This window comes from Fistularia commersonii, chromosome 24 (assembly GCF_037954325.1).
Source record: "Fistularia commersonii isolate RoL2024-O1a breed Wild chromosome 24, RoL_Fcom_v1.0, whole genome shotgun sequence".
Lineage (NCBI taxonomy): Eukaryota > Metazoa > Chordata > Actinopteri > Syngnathiformes > Fistulariidae > Fistularia > Fistularia commersonii.
The window spans coordinates 2425087-2442361 of NC_141307.1; the positions used below are offsets into that span (position 1 = coordinate 2425087).

Sequence of the window (17275 nt, forward strand, 5' to 3'; positions counted from 1 at the left end):
GCTGTGAATGAAATTTGCTCCAACTCAGAGACAAAGGAGGTGGGGAGGCGGATGGCGTTGCCATGGCGACCAGATACATTTTGCAAGGAGGCCAGCGTTGAGCAAAAAAAGCCAAGAGGAGTTCTTGTGGCAGAAATCAGTCTCAGAGACTCCTGTTTGACCACATCTGAACGTGTGTGTGTGTGTGTGTGTGTGTGTGTGTGTGTGTGTGTGTGTAAAATAATTCAAGCAACACCTCGCCATGGAAAAAGACAACGTTCACATGAGCAAAGCTCCTCAGCTGGTCTGCATTAAAAGGGAACAACCTGATGATCCTCCTGAATGAAAACCAGTTGGTGTTTTTTTGGAGAAAATGAAGATAAACTTCGATTCAATAAATCAGATCCAAACTTCTGTCGGGAAAATTAGCAAATGATGGATTTCATGAAAAGACCTTAGAGGTCAGGAGACGGATCCGATCTGATCCGCGACCCTTTCAGATCTTATCGCGCTCACGAGGAAAACTCCAAACTGGTTTAAATAGATACATCTGAAGCCGAGCTTCTTCTTTGAACTCCCATCTGTTTCTCATGAGCTTAAAATCGGTCGATTCCACGTTTTTTTCTCAAATGTTTTTTTTTTTTTTTTTCCAGAACATGTGGAATGGAGCCGTTGTTGCCAGACAGCATAAAAAAAAAAACAAAAAAACAACAAAACTGGGAATGGAAGCGGGTGAAGTAAAGCCGAGAAGGACCGGACCCTGACAGGAAGCCGTACCTGGGATGTTGTAGATCTGGCGGCGACTGTCTGCCTGCAGCCTGTTGCTGCTGCTGCCGCCGCCGCCGCTGCCGCAGTGCTTGCCGCCGCCGGTCATTCCCATGAGGCTGCTGGCCACCGACAGCTGGGAGGCCTGGGCGAAGTTGGACAGGACGCCCCGCGCAGAGTTAGACAGGCCCCTCTGCAGGGAGGCCTGCGGCTGGGGAGCCTGCAGACAGCACAGCAACACGTTACCCTCACTGACACACACACACACACACACACACACATGTTATGACATGTGCACGTGCATGAGCACACACATACACACATTTAAATGCATGTGCATACAGCCAAATATACACATGCACATACACACATACGTACAAAAATGCATGCACACACAGGTGCACATGTATACAGGTATGTGCGACGCATGCACACAAGTGCACATTTGTACACAAACACACACACACACACACAGATAGAGACACACGAGTGCGACACACACACACACACACACACACAGATAGACACAAAAGTGCAGGCATGCACACCTGAACACACACACACACACACACACACAGATCCATATTTGTAGATATACACACACACAGATGCACATTTGCAGATGCACATTTGCCTCTGTCTCTCTCTCTCTCTCTCTCTCTCACACACACACACACACACACACACACACACACACACATGCGCGCGCGTGCAGGTTCACATTTGTAGGCATACATGCATGCACACACATATACAGGTACACATGTATACATGCACACACAACCTGTGACAAACAAGTGCACGTGGATACATGCACACATACATGCGTGCGTATGCATGTGCAAAGAAATATATGCGCGCACACACACACACACATACACACACACACACACACACACAGGTGGACATGTATACAGGCATGGAAAAACAAAACACCTACTGAAAAACACAGGTGTACATTGTTGACACACACACACACACACACACAAACACACACACACACACACAAAGCTGCCGAATGTCCCACTTCTACTTTGTCATCATTTTTATCACAGATGTAGAGTCTCTTCACGGATGTTGGACTTTTTTTTATCTTATTTTCATTGCATATATTTATAGCTGTAGGAGCCGGATGCTACGCTAGCTCCCTCTTCTTTATCCTGCAGCAGCAGGACGGTGAGGTGAAGCGTGTGTGTGTGTGTGTGTGTGTGTGTGTGTCTTGTACCTGGCGCAGGGCGTGATGTCGGATCATGGAGTCGGTCTTGGAGGCGTTGGGGCCGGTGGGCGCCGAGCTCGGGGAGAGCGCCGCCTGCTGCTGCAGCCTCTGCTCAATCTCCTGCGGACGGAGAAGTCGGGGTGAAGACGGGACCTCCTCAGACGCACCCACACACACTCGGGTGTATCACTTCGTCGAGTCAGCGGAGGAAAAACCCAAACGCTCACGAACGTATGCAAAAGTCCTTTGTTTATCGTGGGAATTGACAGCCATGATAAAGAAAATGTATTTGAAATGTTCTTGTCTTGGCAACTGGCCTTGAATTTTTTAAAGGTCTGACAGGAGTTTCCAAATATAACCAAATGATATAACTGTCTTAAAGAGAAGAATTCAAGTCCAGTTGCCGCAAGAAGAAGATTTCGAGAAAAATTAACCAGGACCTGGATGACTTTAAGACCTTCTTAGACGAGCAGCGATGGCACGTCGGTGTGAAATGGAGGAGGCGCAGAATGCATGCAATCAGAGCCAGGGATACAGAAACGCATGCTCTAAATTTACCATAAAAATTCAAATCATAAACACATAAATACATATTTATATCACAAAAAATTCTGCAATATAAAATTGTGTCGCCCATTAAAAATCCAGATTTTTTCACGATACCAGAGTTCCTATTTTAAACATAACTTCAGGTCAAAAACAAGAAGCTTGAAAGGGGTGGAACCCTGACCTGCTCCTGCTGCAGGGCCTTCACGAAGGCGTTCTTCAGCCGGTTGGTGTGCTCCGCCTTCAGGGCCTTCTTCTGATTGGACATCATGCACTGCTCGCACAGGATGCGCCCGCTCTTCTCCTGCTTCCAGTGGGGGGTGAAGTCGGTTCTGCACTGGGCGCAGAAGAAGGGCTCCATGCGGGAAAGTGTCCCCCGGAGTTTACCTACACACACACACACACACACACGGACGGTTTCTTTTAGCTCCCTGGCGCCATGGCAACCACAGGTTGCCTCCCGTGCATTTCCGAGACTCTCAATTCGACCACAATGCGGAACAAAACGAGAAGATGAATTGTTTATTCCGACACAGGCGTCACATTTGGAGGTTTATTTCAGCTCCATTAAACTGAAATAACCATTTATTTATGGGACGTGATTTCATTTTTTTTTTTGCTTCCGGATGTTTAAAATGGGGGTTTATCCAGCCGTGACACTGGTGATATCTATACACTGAGTTCCTGAGATGGTGGAAACATCTCAGCCGCGGAGAGGAACCGTTCACGGCCTGCGAGCTTAACGCCCTTGTGGAGCCGATGAGAAAAACGTTATTTCCCGCGGCGGGCGGGAAGTCGCTCGCCGTCTTCCCAAAAGGACTTAGAAGACACCGGCGGGGTCGGCGGTGAAGACATGAATGAAACGGAGATCGGGAGGAGCCGGACGCTCACCCTGGCTGTCGAGGACGCTCTGCACCACCTCCTCCAGGCCCACCATGTAGATGAACTCGCTGTTGGCGGCGGAGGGCAGGAAGTGGAGGAGCGGCGCCGGGGGTTTGGGCGGTGGGATCTCCAGCAGGGTCTTCTCCAGCTGCTTCCTCAGGGCCAGCTTGGCCGCCGCCTGGCTGCTGGCCTGGTCGGCCATGGAGCTCACGCCCCCGCTGGCCGAGCTGGACATGGTGGACGGGCTGACGGCCGAGGCCCCGCCCAGGCTGCCCGCCCCCGCCGCCGCCGCCGCCTGCATGTGGGCGAGGTTCATGTACATAGCACTGGAGCCGGAGCGCTGGGACGCCGCCACCTGCTGACTGGCCTACACACACACACACACACACACACACACACACACAGCTGCTGAGGGCGTCGAGGAGCTATTCGCTCATCCGACCCGCCGTCCCGACCTCAGACGGTCGATTTTTCGATCGAATAAAACCACCCACGGGACATTTTTGCACCGCGAAAAAAAACAGTAGATCTGATATTTTCATCTTATGGGATGGCGACGTCGCCGCGTCCAGGGACGACCTCCTACCTGCTGGTAGCTGACGGGGTTGCCCAGGCTGCTGGAGCCCGAGCGAGCCATGCCGGGCTTGGAGGAGAGCCGCTGGCCCTGCAGCTGGGCCGGGTTGGGGGCGATGACCCGCTGGGACATGAGCATGGGGGGCAGGCTGGCGTTGGCTGCTGACCTGATGACTGTGTGACCCTGTGGACAGCCAGAGCACAGGGCTTAAACACACACACACACACACACACACACACGTTGAAAGCAAATTATGCGAAGCGTAACACCGTTAACGCCGTGACTAATTCAATCCGTTGTCGCATGGACACAGTCATTTTTGTCAGGGTTAATCTTTGTGTTCAAATTATTTCTTCAAATTTCCAAAATATGCAAATTTATACATGTTTATTTGGAAAAATAAAATAAAAATTTTACTCATTTCCTATAACATAAGTGTTTCAGTGCCTGCACATCATTGGCTGTTATTTCATTTAATTTTTGCTAATGAAATTTACTATCGTTTCCAAACATTTGGATGCTGGTGCAAATGAGATTGTGACAAAAATGTCATTTTTAAATGAGTAATTAGTGGAGAGAAAAAAAAAAAAAGGGGTTTAAACTGTCAATACGGTGTGTGGCCAGCAGAGAGCAGCAGAGGCCGCAGAAACACACACACACGTCACCATCCATACTAAACGAGCTGACGAGACAATCCAGCACACACAAAGACCAACACCCCCCAGCACACACACACACACACACACACACACACACAAACAGAGATCCGCTGAATATTTAATACAATCTCAACATGTAATGGAGGAGCAGGGCTACGTAATGCAAGAACAAAGGAGATGGGCTCATTATCTCTTTCTCACACACACACACATACACACACGCGCACGCCTGCACACACGCTCGCTCACTCACTCACACACACACACACAGGCCCATTCATTCTCTCCAGTGAATCCAGCCCTAATGTTAATGTACGCCGCTGCCACCAAAACACTGGTTTTCATGTCTGGGCTGAATTGTAACCCGATCTGCGGCTGCAGGCCGCCACGCCGCCGCGCCGCTGCCTCGCCGCTGCCTCGCCGCTGCCTCGCAGGCGGCTGGAGGAAATATTTGAGAGTCATTTCGGCGAAATCCGTGGGCCCGGAGAATTCGCAAGGCTGCGCGTTTGATGACATTGGCCTCTGGGAAGGGAAGGCTTTGTCTTCCGCCCGTGCCGGAGCTCCGCGGCGCCGCCGCCGCCGTCGCGTCGACACGTATTCAGACACCTGGAAGTCAAGGGGGCGAGGCGGGGTCTCCCGCGGACCTCTGGCGCGGCCGCTCGCGGTTTCGTGTTGCAAATTTGCGAGCGCGCAAAAAAAAGGACTCTGCCTGAAATACCTTCGGCCCGTCGTCATCACTTACGTGGGCCGTGTCTCCCCGTGCTCGACACCCATTGGTTTGGGGAACGGCTCGGTTTTCTAACCGCTGCATTATTAGCGTGGCGCTACTAGCGGCTAAGATTTGGGTTTTTCCGAGCAAAGCGCCGCTTCTCGGAGTGAAAAAAGGGGACTCGTCGGCTCGACGTAACGTGACCCGGTTCTGACATCCGGGTGTAAAGGTCACGTACTTGCTGCTTCAGATGATTTTGTTTTACGAGGAGTCATTAATTTGCGTAAAGACACATAAGCCCTATTAGCGGGGGGGACTAGTATCACCTGGGGACTCGGGGTAATTTAGAAATGACTCCCCGGCTCTTTTGTGCAACGCCTCTGCAGAGGAATAAGCAATGTCGGTATTTTACTCTAATTTACTGACATTATCCCGGGAGGAAATGATGTAACATCCGCTACGAGAGGAGCAATGGCCGCCGCGAGGTGGAGAACGGGGCGCCGGGGAAAACGTGATCAAACGGGTCAGCGTTTGGGATTGGTGGACGGCCAGCGAGGGCGGATTATATCGCCGCTTAATTCACAATTCGACCTCCACGTTTCTCCAAAGAAAACCAAGAAATCCACCATCAGGTGACTTCCGAGTCGCACACGCTGGAACTACAGAGGTTGATTTGCGGAGGATTTTTTTTTTTTTAATTCACATGGGATTAAGATCCCCGGTGACCTCGGTAATCCCCGGCGGTCACATGAGGCCTCCAGGTAACGCTAATCCCGTGTGAATAGGGCGAGACGGCCCGCAAGGTGAGGCCGACGTCCTGACGGGAACGAAACGCTCAGGAAATCCCCGAGGGTTCGGGGGGGGCTCGGTCTCCACGACTTGTTTTTCTTTTTATATCTTTTTATCATCACGTTGCAAAAGTTTACTCATCATGCCAGCGACGGGCTCAGGAGCATTACTCTATTTTTGTGTGTACGTGCAACAGTGTAGATTTTAAAAGAAGCTTTCAACCAAACTTGCCGCCGCTTACACACACACACACACACACATACACACACCTGTGCAGTGCGGAGGTTCTGGGGCTCGGGGTTGTGGAGGCCCGGCCGCACCGGCAGCTTCCCCAGGCCGGCCGAGCTGTGGATGGGCGGCGGCTGCACCGAGGAGGCGGCGTTCTGCACCACGGGTACCTGCACACAGCCGGCAGCAGGGCGTCACCAGCGCAGAAGGCGGTTCGATCCCAAAAAAAAAAAAAAAAAAAAACCTTCTTCGCTACACCTCCTCTCGGAGTCATGCGCAACGACGGGTCATGTGACCCGGTGACCCCGGCGTGACCTTTGCACGAGCGGCAGCGTCTTGGTTTTACATTCAAACGGCACTCGGGAAATAAGACATTGGATCCTATAAACACCAATAAGTCGTGCTTGTTTGGCTGTAACAGGACAGGAAGAAGAGCTCCTAAACCCTGGATTTCCACCAACACTGACCTTCTGCACCACGTTCTCCTTCTGCATCTGACTCTGCCGGAGCTTCTTGAGCAGCACCAGGCGAGCTTCCTCCAGACGCAGCTCCTCCCTCAGCGCCTTGATCATCTGCTGCCGCTCCTCGCCGCTCTTTCCCTGGAACACACCGGCGCAGAACCGCCCCGTCATCATTTCGGCAAGTAACGCGGCTTTCGGGCGGAAGGAGAATAAAATAGAAAAAAAATGATTTCGATTAAATTAAAAAAAAAAAGGACATCTGCCTCCCATATCCCCTCCATTCCTTATATTTGTGAGCTGCTGTGACGTGTTAATAATCACCCAGTACAATTAAGGTGTTACTTCTGACAGCGGAGGAGGGGAGAAGGAAATCGAAAAAAAAAAATTAAGGCATCGCTTTTGACAGCCTCCGCTCTTTTCATGTTAATCAGGGTTAAAACAGACGCATGATGATTAACGCGTTAATTAAAGTTCCCAGGCGTGGCGGGGAATGAGCCGCCGCCGCCGCCGCCGGTCGTACCTTGAACATGTCCAGGTTGGCGTGGTGCAGGCGCTCCTCGGGGCGCGGGGTCGTCCTGGGACTGGACGCCTCGTTGTCTGACAGGATGATGACGTCCGGAGACGGGGTTCGTCTGTCGTGGTCCGTATCGCTGGACGGGGAGCAGAGAAGGATCCGGATTGAGACGGGACACAAAGCGGCGGAGGTGCAGGAAGAAGACGCTGCTTCCAATAAAGTGCATCAACCCACCCAAAGGTCTGACCGGAGATTATTTGGAGGAATTTTAAATGGGATGTTTTTGCAAGGCACGCTTGATTTTCCATGTTATGACCTTTTCCTGTTACACCTACAGTAATAATAATAATAATAATAATAATAATAATCGTGCATTTTATTTAAGGCGCCTTCCTCGACACAGCGCAGATTTCAAATAAACAAGGAAAATAAAGTGACAAACAAATTTAAAACAAAACCAGAAAATAGATTGAAAAATAAAAGTGACAGAGCGGTGAGATGGAATAGGTGTGTGTGTGAAGACGGTGCCACTCAACTTTGGGAGACTCGTGTCTCCACCTCGGGACTCCACGGCTCCGCCGCTCCCGTCGGAGGCGTCCCGGTATTGTTTTAACATTTGAAGCGCTGCGAGTTCGGCGGCTGCTCGGATGGTTTCCTGATGCGAAGCGCTTTGTGTCGCGTTATTGTCGCATAGAAAGCGCGATATAAATATATGATAACGGACCTGGATTGTGCTTTTCCGCCTCAGACGCGACTGGAGTACTTTACAAAATTGCCCCTTTACGCCTCCGTCTCACACACACACACACACACACACATAGAGCAACCGATGGGTGCGCTGCTGAAGGATGTTTTACTTAAATTTATAAACTGAATGTTTTCTGCAGCTGTGAAGAAGGTTCTTCAGCAAAGCCTCTTTTTTGAGCCTCCAGAACACACACACACACACACACACACACACACACACGTGTCGGCCACAGGTCACTCGGACCAATCTGACGAAGGCTTGAATCTCCAGGCAGAAGAATCAAATCGACAAAAATACACTGCTCAAAAAAATAAAGGGAACACTGAAAAAACACATCCTAGATCTACATGAATGAAATATTCTTATGAAATACTTTGCTCTTTACACAGTTGAATGTGCTGACAACAAAATCACACCAAAATGATCCATGGAAATCAATTGTATCAACCCATGGAGGTCTGGATTAGGAATCACACTCCAGATTAAAGTGTAAAAACAAACTCCAGGCTGATCCAACTTTGATGTAATGTCCTTAAAACAAGTCAAAATGTGTTGCTTCCTGAGTGGACACTATGATTTCACACAAGTGTGACTGACTTGGAGTTACATTGTGTTGTTCAAGTGTTCCCTTTATTTTTTGGAGCAGTGTAAATGCATGCGTGTTTGTGTGTTGATGCTAATATCATTAGCTCCAGCTGTAGCTTCCATGAAACATCTCCGTGCCGCTCGGGTCCGGATCCTTCCGCCTTCAACCCGGCCCTGCCGGCGAGCCGTGGCGGCTCGGGCTCTTTGTCCCGGTGATCTCAGAGGCATCTGAGGAGCTTCTGATTGACTCCACGTGTTCTCTGGTTCTTTCTTCTCCTCGCCATCCAATCAGGAGAGGCTAATTAAGCCGTCCGACTCACGGCGAGCCTCGGAGATGATGGTCTTTCCAGCAGGTTCTCCCATCTCCGCAGATGGCTTCTGAAGCTCCGCTAAAGAGGCCATTAGGTTCTTGGCCGTGTCCCTGACTGAAACCAATTACCGAGGTTGGGAGCGCGTCCAGCTGCGGCCAGGGTCCAAGCCGCTCGCCGTTTCTTCCATTTCGCCTTCGCAACTTCGCACAATCTGCTTCTCCACCTTTTCTTTTTTTTTTTTCTCCCCCCCCCCGCGCAGGACTTTGTTTAGCTCGACCCGCTAAACAAAGTCTCCGCGTTTTTGCCACCCCGAAACAAAGTTGGCGGCGTTATAAAAATTCGTTATAAAAATTCCAGGAGTGACGGTTTCCCCCTTACCATCTCCTCCCGGCGCTCATATCCACCGGCTCGTCCAGGATGTTCTCCTTGCCGTTCTTGCTCGGTCCGACGTGGCCGCCGTGCCCGCCCAGCCGCAGGCTCCCGTTTAATTTCTCCTCGTAGGCCGCGGCGCCCATTAGGCTCGGGTGGTGGAGGGCGCTGGCGCCGGGGCCCTTCCCGTCCCCGAGAGGCCCCGCCGCCTCCAAGGCGGCGAGGTCGGCGAGGTCTTTGCGCTTTAGCAGCGCCAGCATCTTCAGGCGCTCCATGGCCTCGTGGCCCTCCATTTTTAGGCGCTTGGCGAGCGCCTCCTCCCGCTCGCTGGGTGACTCCAGGCCTCGCTTCAGCAGGTTCAGCCTCAGCGCCTCCTCAGACATCTGTTCCATCCTGGAAGAGACAACAGCGGCGTTTAGCGGGGCGCCATTTAGACGCATCTGGGTTAATGTCCGACACCTGAGAGGATTTACCCCCCCGATCAGCTTCCGCGCCTTTTAATCTCGATTTATCCTGTGATTTTTATCAAGATTTCCTGTGCATCTTGTATTTGCAAGGGTTATTTGCAGTTCTTATGTCCTCTATTGTAAGTCGCTTTGGATAAAAGCGTCTGCCAAATGTAATGTAATTTATCACCTGTATTTTGTTGTTTTTTTTCAATCAGCGACAAACCAGAGCATGAAATTATTTTTTCCCGTCCATCCAAAGCGAATGCATCCGTCTATGAGACGATATACGATTCATTTCAATGCAATGTATGTTTCTCGTTTGCTTTTATTTTGAAATTCCCGCTTCACTTCCTGCTCCTTTGTCTGAGGAGCAGAACAAAAGCGGACTTTTTTAAGGTGACGGGAGATCCGGAAACGTCCAGATCGGCCCGACGACTCCATTGAATTGCACGTGACGGAAACATGTCGACGCTTTCCCCTTTTTGCTGATTTTCCAGGATTGTTTCCTCACATTCGAGTTCCTTGGAAGGAAAGAAAAAGGATAAAAAAAAAAAAAGATTTATGACGCAAATGATAATCCGAGTGAGAGCACGGGACGGGACGAGCCGCGACCGGTGGACGGAACCCCGTCGCTTTGGGGAGATTTTTAAAAAACCCTCTGGATCCCAAAACGGAGTTTTAGAGGAAATCTAAACAGCCGAATCTGCAGGAGGGCAACCTAACCAGGGGGCGCTTTCTATTTTTACCATTTTTTTACTTTTAAATCAAGAAAAGGCCGGGAACGGATCGAGCAGAATCTCAAAAAAGCCGAAATGGACGATTTTGGATTCTTCGTGTCGTCCGTTCGGCCGTTGCTTTAACAAACCCTCCATATTCTATCTGCACTTTTTAAATAAACTAAAACACGACACAAAGCAGGTTCGTGCGATAACACAGCACCACCCACCCACCCAACAACAGCCACACACACACACACACACACACACACACACAAAGACTCCGTAATTGAATGAAGCACTAAAAAAAGAACAACACTCATTAAAAACAGGAAGCACCAGAGGCAGGATGAGAATGGAAGCAGAAAAAAAAAAGAAAAGAACAGTAAATACATTGAACGAGAAAAATCAATCGATGATATTTAAAAGGCTAAAAGGGCGAGTCGGACGGTGAAATACGGAAAGAAAGAAAACGGACGAGAAAAGGTGGGTCAAGAGAAATAAACACTAAAAAAAAAAAATGAAAGGAAAAAGAAAAAAACGCTGGAATTTTAAATAAACACAATCCGATAAAAAAAAAAAAAAAACGATAAATATAATAAATACATGAAGCTGAATTCTTGAGGAATAAAAGCAAAAGAGAGTCAATCAAAACATAATGTTTCATACGGTCGTCTGTAAAAGTGCACTACTTTCTCTGGGTCGAGAGCAAATCGTCTTTACATGTGTGTATCTCAACCTCTCAGTTACACAATAAGTAGTGTGTGTGTGTGTGTGTGTGTGTTCGCCTGATGTATGGAGCCCTGCCACTGTGAGCTCCATTGTTGTCCAGAGACTATTAAAAACACATCGGTGACTCACACTCTTGCACTGGATGACATGTTCCTTCACTGACATTAACTCACACACACACACACACACACACACACACACATGCAGACACACGCACGCACACACGCACACGCCGCCTGAATTACTCATTGGGCAAACCAATGGTGAATTGATACTAAAAATACTAAACTCATCTTATTAGAGAGGAAGAGGTGGAATTTGTGAGGCGAGAAAAAGACAAAACAAACTTGTTTTCGTTTCGCCGGAGAAAATGTTCTTATGACCCTTAAAAACAAATACATAGATAAATACATTTTAAAAAATGCACGACTGGGAAGGTTTTCTTCCACCCGTTTAAGAGCGGCATTACCATGGTGACCAAATAGGGAAAACACGATGTTGGAAATTCGAATCAGACAAAAAATGTTAGTTTTCTAAGGGATGGATTTCTAATGTTTAAGTCAAATAAGCGATGGTATTTTTGTATTTTTCAATCCAGTGCCTTGAGGGATGTCAAAGACCTGCAGGATCAGAGTAGCACGCCGCGTACAACTGATGAAACTCATGTTCGGCTCACCCGGTGTTTATTTCTTTCACATTTCCGCGGTGCAGATCTTCACCCCGCCTGCTTTACGCCGCGGCTGCAAAGCCGGGCGAAGCATCACGAGGTCAACGTTCGGCGAAAGCGCACGCGTGAACGTCCTCCGCTCGGCAGCCGGGGGCGCTCAGGTGTTTCGCCGAGGGAGGGAGGGAGGGAGGGGTCGCGTCGGCGACGACATCAGAATCGGATAAATGATCGGACAACGCGGGCGTCCGGATGGAAATGGGTTAAATGGAGCACGCTAATAATAGCTCCAATCTCTACTTGACAAATACATCCAGAAGTGTTTGATGCCTCACTCCTTGTGTGTGTGTGTGTGTGTGTGTGTGTTTTGCCATGTGATTCATACCAGCGCGCAGGACTATTTTTTTTTTTTTCTTATTTATTTATTTTTCTAAGGACGCCAGTAAACCGAGTCTTGTGAGCAAAATTAGCTTAGTCATGTGACCGGCTTCGCCGCGGAGGCCCAGGGACGGGTGAACCAATCACGAGGCCGCGTCGGGGACGGACGAGGGGATGACGAGGCAGAGTGAGTCACTGCGCAGCTTTCGCCCGCATCACGGACCTCCCTGGCTGGTGTTGATGAGGATTCACATGCAAGATGTTGCAATCCGAGGCTGCTCGCTCCCTCGGCGGCGACCGAGCCACCGGAGGACGCCGCTATGGGAAAACACCCTCAGCGGAGCAGAAAGGACGGGCGGCGGCGGCGGCGGCGGCGCCTCGCAGGAACGTGCCCGTGCACTTTAGTTAAACTGCAGAGCGACACCTGCGACCGGAACGGGGGTTGTTTGTCGTCGCGAGCCGATCCGTGAGCGTTTGCCCTAAATTGGCGGTATTTGGAGCGCCGTAGAGGTCGTCCCATTGTGCGCCGGCACGTCTCTATTCGAGGATGCTCGGCGGCGTGCGATGCCGTAAACGCCGGGACGTCCGGTTCCACCGAGCGAGAGACGTTTCAACGCAGCGGTTTCGCATTTTGCGGGGTCGGGGGGTTTTGGGAAAAACAAAGCCACGGCACAAATAATATTATTCTGCAAACCCTTCACCACCTACCTTTCTCATCCCTGCAATATTTCTATAATATCTACATTCTTCAAGACACCATTGTTTCAGTTTTGCCACCCACGTCTCCGACTGTTCACCTGTTACTTCTACAACCGTTCCCAGCACAAGGCATTTTCTTTGTACTATATTTTGTACATGTCGTACATATCCTTTGTTTACTTGCATCGTTATCCTTTATTTGCAAATCCTTTCTATTATAACCGTTTGCGCACTTTTCTACCCTGTAATGCCGCGGATTGAATTTCAAAAGTCCGTCTTATCTCGGAGTGGTTCTCGGCGAGCGGCGGAAACCGTCATCGCGCCCGCGGTTTTTTTCTTGTTTTTAACAATATTCCGTGGAACTTTTACGCATTGTTTACTCGGACGTTTCGCATTTTGAGATTCGCTCCGACTCGGGGAGCAAACGTTGGACTATCGAAGCTCGGAACAAGTCTGGTATTCAGGTTGCGGGTTTCGGGTAGCCGTTGCAGCGGCTTCGGAACCGAGGGGAGACGTTACGAAGAAACCGTTTGCAAGCCTTTACGCAAAAGCGCGTTTGCGTCAAAGTCAGGACGGCTAAACCCGCAGGCTCAGCGGCCAAAAAACGCAAACGGGACGCGACGGCGACAACCGGGCCGAGGCGCACTTTGGCAAAACTGACATGTATGCCGGGGCATCAGTGACTGCGATTCAGAGGTTTAATTAGCCCCGTTATCGCTTAATCACCTTCCTATTAGGAGATTATTCCTGCTGGTGTCGTTCTATCATTTCCCCTCATCTATTGTATCATGAGGCTCCGGCTGCCACCACTCTAATCAGTTCATTCTGTCCTCCGTTATCCTCCTCTCATCTACAGCAGCCTCTTTAACGCAGGGAGGAGTCTGGACCGTTACACAATGCCGCCGTTACTTCTTCTCCTCCTCTAATTAATTTGTGACGCAGCGGCGGAGCCGAGTCGCCGACTCCATTTGCTGAGAGGTAAAACGTATAAAAAAAAAAAAAAAAAACAGAAATACAGAAGCGGCTCCTCTTCGCAGAGCCTCCACCTTTAATGAGCGCCGTTCTCAGAGAACGCCGCCCGCCGAGCCAATCCGGGGCCGGCCCTGCGCGGCACGTCAGTCTCCGGCGCCCCCTTCCTCCTCCTCCTCCTCCTCCTCCTCCTCCTCCTCCCGGCCACCGCCGCCGACTGCCTTTACATAATATAATGACTGTTTCAGTCAGCTGCTACACAAGCCACACACTCTTTCTGCCTATTCCTCCTCCACCCCACCCAGCCCCGCTGCGCCCCCTCCCCGTAATCCCTCCCACCGCCACCCACCAACCCCACCCCTCTCGCTTCGGGCGCCGCGCCAGGCCGAAGCAATAAAGGAAAAGAAACGGGAGACATGGCGCGCGGGGGTAGGAATCGATGGCGTCGGAGGTAGTCCGAGTCCCGCTTCCCCCCCCGACCGCCCCCGGATTTTGTCGTCGGCGACGGGGTCCAGACAAAAAGTCGTGCAGGTAGATCGACTGCGGCGGCACGGACGGCGGCGTTCGCCGCGGCATTCCAACAGACGGCAGCATTTTGTAACACACACACACACACACACACACACACACACCCCTGCTCCAGCTGTATAGTACCACAAAGAAAACCCCTCCCTGCTCCTCTACCCTCCCCCAATTCCTCAAACCCGTCGCCCCCCCTTTCACTGTAAAAATAAACACATGCTTACTTTCAGGGCCCCTTACATGTAGCCAGAGCTCAGGGCTTCATTTGTTCACATTACACCGGCCAATCAGGAGTGGGTATGGAAGTGTGTAGGCATGTGCACACAGGCTTGTGTGACACGGTGTGTGTGTGTGTGTGTTGGGGGGAGGGAGGGTAATAAAAAGAGTGACAGACTCGATACACCGAGAGTGGAGGGATTTTTCCTTCATCTTGCACTATCCTCGCTCGTCTTTGTGTGTCGGCTCCTGTGTGTGTGTGTGTGTGTGTGTGTGTGTGTGCGCGCGCAGGGGTAGAAAGGAGGCAGAGATGGCAGCTCTCTCCTGACATAATGCCAAATCTTAATTCCCTCCTTACCATCCCCCATCACACACACACACACACACACACACACACACACACACACACACACACACACACACACACACACCATGTTCTTTATGCACAGAGCTGCCTGTCGATCAGATGGCTGCTGCTAAAATGTCCTCCGCACAATCAATCTGGCGGCCCTCCTCACATTCACAAACACACACAAACACACACACACACACACACACACACACACGCACAGTGATGTCCTGGTCTGTCCTGCGTGGCTCAACACCAGGTTAACACAGTTTGCCAAACAGGCCGAGTGCCAGCTGAGTGTAATGGTAATAAGGCCATTTGCAACTGCACTGTGGAATCTGCTGCTCATTTCACGCATGATCTGCATCATGACAATTCATTTGGCTGATGCAACTCCACTCCTCCTCCCGTCCGCCTTCTGTCTCTCCGCCACCTCCACCTCCTACTGGACTTTTTTTTTTTTTTTTTTTTTTTTTTGAAAGACACGATCAGGGGAAAAGCGCTCTCGGTTTTTCTTAATTCTTCAACGGTTTGATTCGTCGGTGGATGCCAAGCTTATCGCTAAGGTGCAGCAACCAGATGTGCGTGTCGGCCCACCTCCTCCTCCTCCTCCTCCTCCTTCCCCCCCCCCCGCCGCCGCCGGAAACAAAAAGTCGGGGAGGGTGGGAGAAGTGCAACTCCCGATCAAGTGCGAGCGATCGCGAGCCGCCTCCGTTTGCGCCATTAATCCTGTCGTCAAAATGGAGGTGTTGGGTGCAAAATGGCGGCCGTGGCACACGAAACTGGTAGGACCCTGAATCCAAATCAATATCGGTATCGGAGAACGAGCTGCATCCTAATCAGCTCCCCGACTTCAGCGGCGGTTTGAATCCGTATCGCGGCGGCGGCGGCGGCGGGGAGCCAAAAGCCCGGGAGACGGTTCCACGCCGCTCGTCCCGGAGGACGGGAACGGTGAGGATCCACGAAATCTGCCCAGGAGAAACCAAAAAATCTCAACTCTGGTTCCTCACGAGGGACAGAACTCTTGATCCGACACCAGCCAAAAAAACCAAAACAAAACAGGAAACTGTGAAAAATGTCCGTTTTCCCGAAGATTAAGGTAAATTAGATCAGACGCAATTAGCCAGTTAACGGGTTTTTGCTGTCAACTGTTTGAATTTATCGCCGACATGGTCGTGCGGAGTTTTGCACAGACATTTTGCACCTAAAACAAATGTAAAATCTTCTTCCACCCAGCGGGGGTTTAATCTCTGCAGGAAAATGACAATTTTAGGAAAAACAGAAACATTAAATTGACTTTTTATGGTTTTGGATATTGACAAATGTTTGCTAATTGAGCGCATTACGTGTTTTCTTAAGGACAATGTTTGTGGTGCTAAGGGGAAAATAAGAAAAAAGGAAAAATTACCAAATGGAAATTTGGCAACTGGAAACATTAAATTATTAGTAAAATGAAATTTTACCTAAAAATGTACTTAAAAAAAAGGGGGGTGGAGTCTGTGAATTGAAGAAAAATGACCAAATGGAAATGACATTAAATAATTAGTGAAATTAAATTTGACCTAAAAAGGTACTTTAAAAAAAAGGGGGGGGGGGGTTAAAAGATAAAAGAAAAATGACCAAATGGAAATTACACAAAATTATTAGTGAAATGAAATTTCGCCGAGAAATTTTATACAAAAAAAAAAAAAAAAAAAAGCAAAAAAAATTACCCTGGGTGAAAAAGAACAGAAGGAAGCGTCCAGAAGAACCCGGGAGCCGAGGCGCGTCCTCCTAAATGTCCGAACACTGAAGCAGATGTTTCGGTCGGGTCGTGGACTCGGCGTTTCGTCGGTACGACTCGAAACCCTCCACTGCGTCTGGGAGTCGGAGTGTGAGCGGCGGAAGTACGAGTCTGGTGTCTGTACCTGTCAGCCAATGCATCTCTTCTGCGGCAACGACAGGACATCAATCACCCGCCAAGACACAACAAACCAAACAACACCTGTATTTGCTTTTCTCCTCAGGCAGTAACAAACACAACAGTCGCGTCGGTCTCGTCTTCCGCAGACGCCGTCAAACTAGCCGCGGCGTCGTCGCGCTGTTTGTATAAACACCGACGAGCGCGAGGGACCGGAACATCCAACCGTCTACCGGCGAAGGCTGGGAGGAACGCCGCTTTTACCAACACTGAAACGCAGCGATCCACGGCTGAAAACAGCAGGATTTCACTCAAACCTCTGCTTCCAGACCGACCGGAGATGTTG

General features: G+C 50.1%; 1 protein-coding gene across 1 annotated transcript in view; it reads right to left on the reverse strand.

Moving 5' to 3' along the window:
• The window catches only part of gatad2b (GATA zinc finger domain containing 2B), a 38952-nt gene that overhangs the window by 3252 nt on the left and 18425 nt on the right, over nucleotides 1–17275 (reverse strand). Inside the window, exons 2-10 of the mRNA XM_086171348.1 lie at nucleotides 9345–9728; nucleotides 7329–7458; nucleotides 6815–6946; nucleotides 6389–6517; nucleotides 3975–4145; nucleotides 3398–3755; nucleotides 2691–2893; nucleotides 1970–2080; nucleotides 757–964 (exon numbers count right to left, since the gene is read on the reverse strand). Coding sequence (XP_086027474.1) covers nucleotides 757–964; nucleotides 1970–2080; nucleotides 2691–2893; nucleotides 3398–3755; nucleotides 3975–4145; nucleotides 6389–6517; nucleotides 6815–6946; nucleotides 7329–7458; nucleotides 9345–9727 — 1825 coding nt within the window. The 5' untranslated portion in view covers nucleotide 9728. The remainder of the gene's footprint in view (nucleotides 1–756; nucleotides 965–1969; nucleotides 2081–2690; nucleotides 2894–3397; nucleotides 3756–3974; nucleotides 4146–6388; nucleotides 6518–6814; nucleotides 6947–7328; nucleotides 7459–9344; nucleotides 9729–17275) is intronic.